At 43.0% G+C, this 3,410-nt stretch overlaps 1 protein-coding gene across 2 annotated transcripts in view; it reads left to right on the top strand.

Moving 5' to 3' along the window:
- The first annotated feature begins 306 nt into the window (after nt 1–306).
- tbx18 (T-box transcription factor 18) overlaps nt 307–3,410 on the top strand; it is a 12,513-nt gene continuing 9,409 nt past the window's right edge. For both annotated transcript variants that reach the window (XM_062551499.1, XM_062551498.1), the window contains exons 1-4: nt 307–782; nt 2,074–2,239; nt 2,676–2,777; nt 3,092–3,263. In XM_062551499.1, the coding sequence (XP_062407483.1) occupies nt 539–782; nt 2,074–2,239; nt 2,676–2,777; nt 3,092–3,263 (684 nt within the window). In that variant the 5' untranslated portion in view covers nt 307–538. The remainder of the gene's footprint in view (nt 783–2,073; nt 2,240–2,675; nt 2,778–3,091; nt 3,264–3,410) is intronic.

Below are 3,410 nucleotides of genomic sequence, written 5' to 3'. Positions count from 1 at the left end.
GGCTAGGGGAGCCTCGCGGGGAGGTAATGCGGAAGTATGCTGAGCATGTGCAGCCGCGGTGTGAAAATGATCGCAATGTCGCGAGCATGACTGGAGCTCGGCACTCGGGCGATGATTCATTCACCGGAGCCCCACTTTACCACATAAGGGCGGTACAACTCTCCGCGAGGGGTCGGAAACCACGTCTCCCATTGGCAGGACGCGCGGGTGATTGGCACGCGCCGCCCCTCCCCTCTCAGTCCCTGGTTATTGACACTTTAACGGATCCCGGCCACTGCTTTTTGCCGTCTGCGCCGCGCTGACAGATCAATGTGACCGTTTCAAAAAATCCCCGTCGCTTCGTTTTCACCCATTTTTTCACTGGTGCGCGCGAGGATGCCAGTGTTTGCTAGTTAACGGTCGCTAAATCTGACTCGACTCTTTCTCTCTGCGCGAGGATATACACCGAATGCACTCCGGGCGGCTGATGCACTTTGGGTGAACTTTTTACTCTCTCCGCTGCTCGAGACACACTTCTACACTCCTAACGACTCGCGGCATGGCGGAAAAACGGAGGTCCCCGTGCACTATGAGCCTCAAGGCCCACGCGTTCTCGGTGGAGGCGCTCATCGGCGCCGAGAAGAAACGGAAACTCGAGGACGACGACGAAGACAACAACGGTGAGAACTGCTTCGAGGAGGGGAACGAGGTCGCGAGCCTTAACGGGAGTCCGAGGCTCAGAACGGAGAGGCTGTGCGCCAGCACTCGGAGTTGCGAGATTGAGTGCGCAAGTGACGGATCCCGTAAGTACCACACGCACAGTGTGATTTTTAACTTTGGGTCAGTGCAATGGGTTCTAATATAGTCTGTACAGAAACTACTCTTTCTAAAGAATACTTATACCGTGATGTCATTTTATACCAATACTCCGAATAATTTTGGAAGAGTGGTCAGAATATCACACTGACAGTAGTCATTATGGGTAATTACAACTTGGTAAATAGCAATAACAAATACAAAATACCTGTACTAATAGGAGAATTGCACATTCCTTTTAAACAACACACAAGTTCTCTTTTTACTTTTTTTAATTAAAAAATGAAAACTCAAATAACCAAACTCACATGGACCCTCTGTAGGAATACTTGAACCTGTACTATACATTTGTCTAAGAATTTCATTTTTTTTTATTACGCCTAAAATACCATGCTATCAAGCGCCTACTAGCCTACAGCTTAATGTATCTATTCTGATACATGGTGCTTACAGCTCAAATAAAGTAGATCATGCATCTAATAGTCAATGCTGTGGCTTACGCCTGTAAATTTGTATCGTATATTATGTGTTATGATGTATTATAATTTCTCAGTCGTGAGTGGGTTTAACTGGCCTGGTGTGAGACTGTGTAATCTATGATCACGTCTTTACGAGTTGACTCGCAACCATAAACGCAGCAATTACCCGCTCACGATTAGCAATACACAGCAAGCCCAACACAGTCAGGCAGTCTCACGGAGTTGGGGATAAAAACATGGTCCAAACTCAGACATGCTGTGTACTCACGCAGAAAACTCGTCCATTAAAATCTGAGAATGGCGCAGCTCACAGGTCTGATCTATTTTCGTGAATAGAATAATTCATATTCTTGCTGAGCAGGCTATTTTGTATTTTTTATTGATGGCCAGGCAGCTGATGCAGAAAGAAGAAAAACAGTCGTGTTCCATAGCACCATGCACTGGTGTAGGCCTAACTGTATTTTGACAATGTAGGCTACAAGCACATGACGCGCCGTGGTTCTCCACATAGACTAAGTAGGCTGTGTGGAGAACCACTAAATAATGCTTTTGTACGTAGTTGAGAAGTAAAGGCATCAACAACCAATACAATTGTACTCAGAGGCAAAGAGTGAACACATAACTGGGCCAGTTCACATACGATTCAACAACTGCTTCTTAGCTATTTTCATAACATAACAAACTGAAATAAAAAAAAATATATATATGTACCCCGATAACAATTGTGTTTAATTAGATTCAGAGCATGACATATGTTGTGAAGGTGAGGACAAATTGAATTGGGCGCATCTTTTCCTAGCTGACTGCGACGAAGTGTTGTTGGAGAGCCCCCGGCCATCATCCCAGAGCGCGGCCCTGCTCGTGAGTGCTTCGGGAGAGGAGATGCGCACAGACCTGCAGGGTTCTGACCTGTGGAAACGGTTCCACGAGATCGGAACGGAAATGATTATCACCAAAGCGGGCAGGTGAGGGGGAAAAACCTTTTATTTTTTTGTCTTTGACGGGCCAGTGTCGGTTTTGGTTAATTTGGGGTGAATTTGAGTAGGCCTATTATTCTAACGTTTGTAGTGCAAATACGCAACGTAGAAATTAAAGTCTAAAATGTCTCAGCTCATCAGTGTAATTTATGAAACAAATGTAATAATATGTATATTGCACCAATAATATCATAATTCTAAAATAATATTAATACAGGAAATAGTAGTTAGTAATTTAAGTGCAACATTTCATGATTGCTAACTATGGCTCTTATAATTCATATTTCAGTGAAGCTATTTTTAATCAACCTAATAGTTTATTAGGATACGTAGTAATTGCATTACAACACTGATAATATTTAAAATGTAAGAAAAAATATTTAAGACATTTCTGATATCGAAATGTTGATCTTTGGCTTCTCAGGCGGATGTTCCCTGCCATGCGCGTCAAGATAACGGGATTGGACCCTCATCAACAATATTACATCGCCATGGACATAATCCCCGTAGACAACAAACGATACAGGTGAGTTATCTTCCAGTATAAACACGAAATAAAATATCATTTTTGTCGTTAAACATTATTACAGTATAAATTCTATACATTTCGAGGCCTGGCCCTGAGCAAGCTTGAGAAATATACCACAGGAAGAACAAATGGCGGTACAGGAAATGTTTTGGACATTGTTTACTTAGCCATTTGGACGTTCAAAACTTTAGCCTTTTGGAAGCATAACCTTTCCAACTTGAAGGTCAGCTCGCAAATGTTTGCTAAATCAGGATTCTAGCGAGTCACATTTTAACTTCCGTTGCCCCAACCCTCTTGTGTTTATTTTGAAGGTACGTGTACCACAGCTCCAAATGGATGGTAGCGGGAAACGCGGATTCGCCCGTGCCGCCACGCGTCTACATACATCCTGACTCGCCCGCGTCAGGCGAAACGTGGATGCGGCAGGTCATCAGCTTTGACAAGCTCAAACTCACCAATAACGAACTTGACGACCAGGGCCATGTAAGTTTACGTTTTTTGAATAATTATTATTTTAATTGTATTTTTATACAATTTATTTTCATTGTTCAGGGAAAAGACCATTTAAATGTAATTTAAAAGACTAGGCCTATGTCTACTATGACTATGTCTACTTTTCTATTGTTTTTC

Source organism: Sardina pilchardus, chromosome 12, assembly GCF_963854185.1.
Source record: "Sardina pilchardus chromosome 12, fSarPil1.1, whole genome shotgun sequence".
Lineage (NCBI taxonomy): Eukaryota > Metazoa > Chordata > Actinopteri > Clupeiformes > Clupeidae > Sardina > Sardina pilchardus.
Note: the sequence above shows the minus strand (reverse complement) of the source record. Positions and strands in the feature narration are given on the sequence as shown.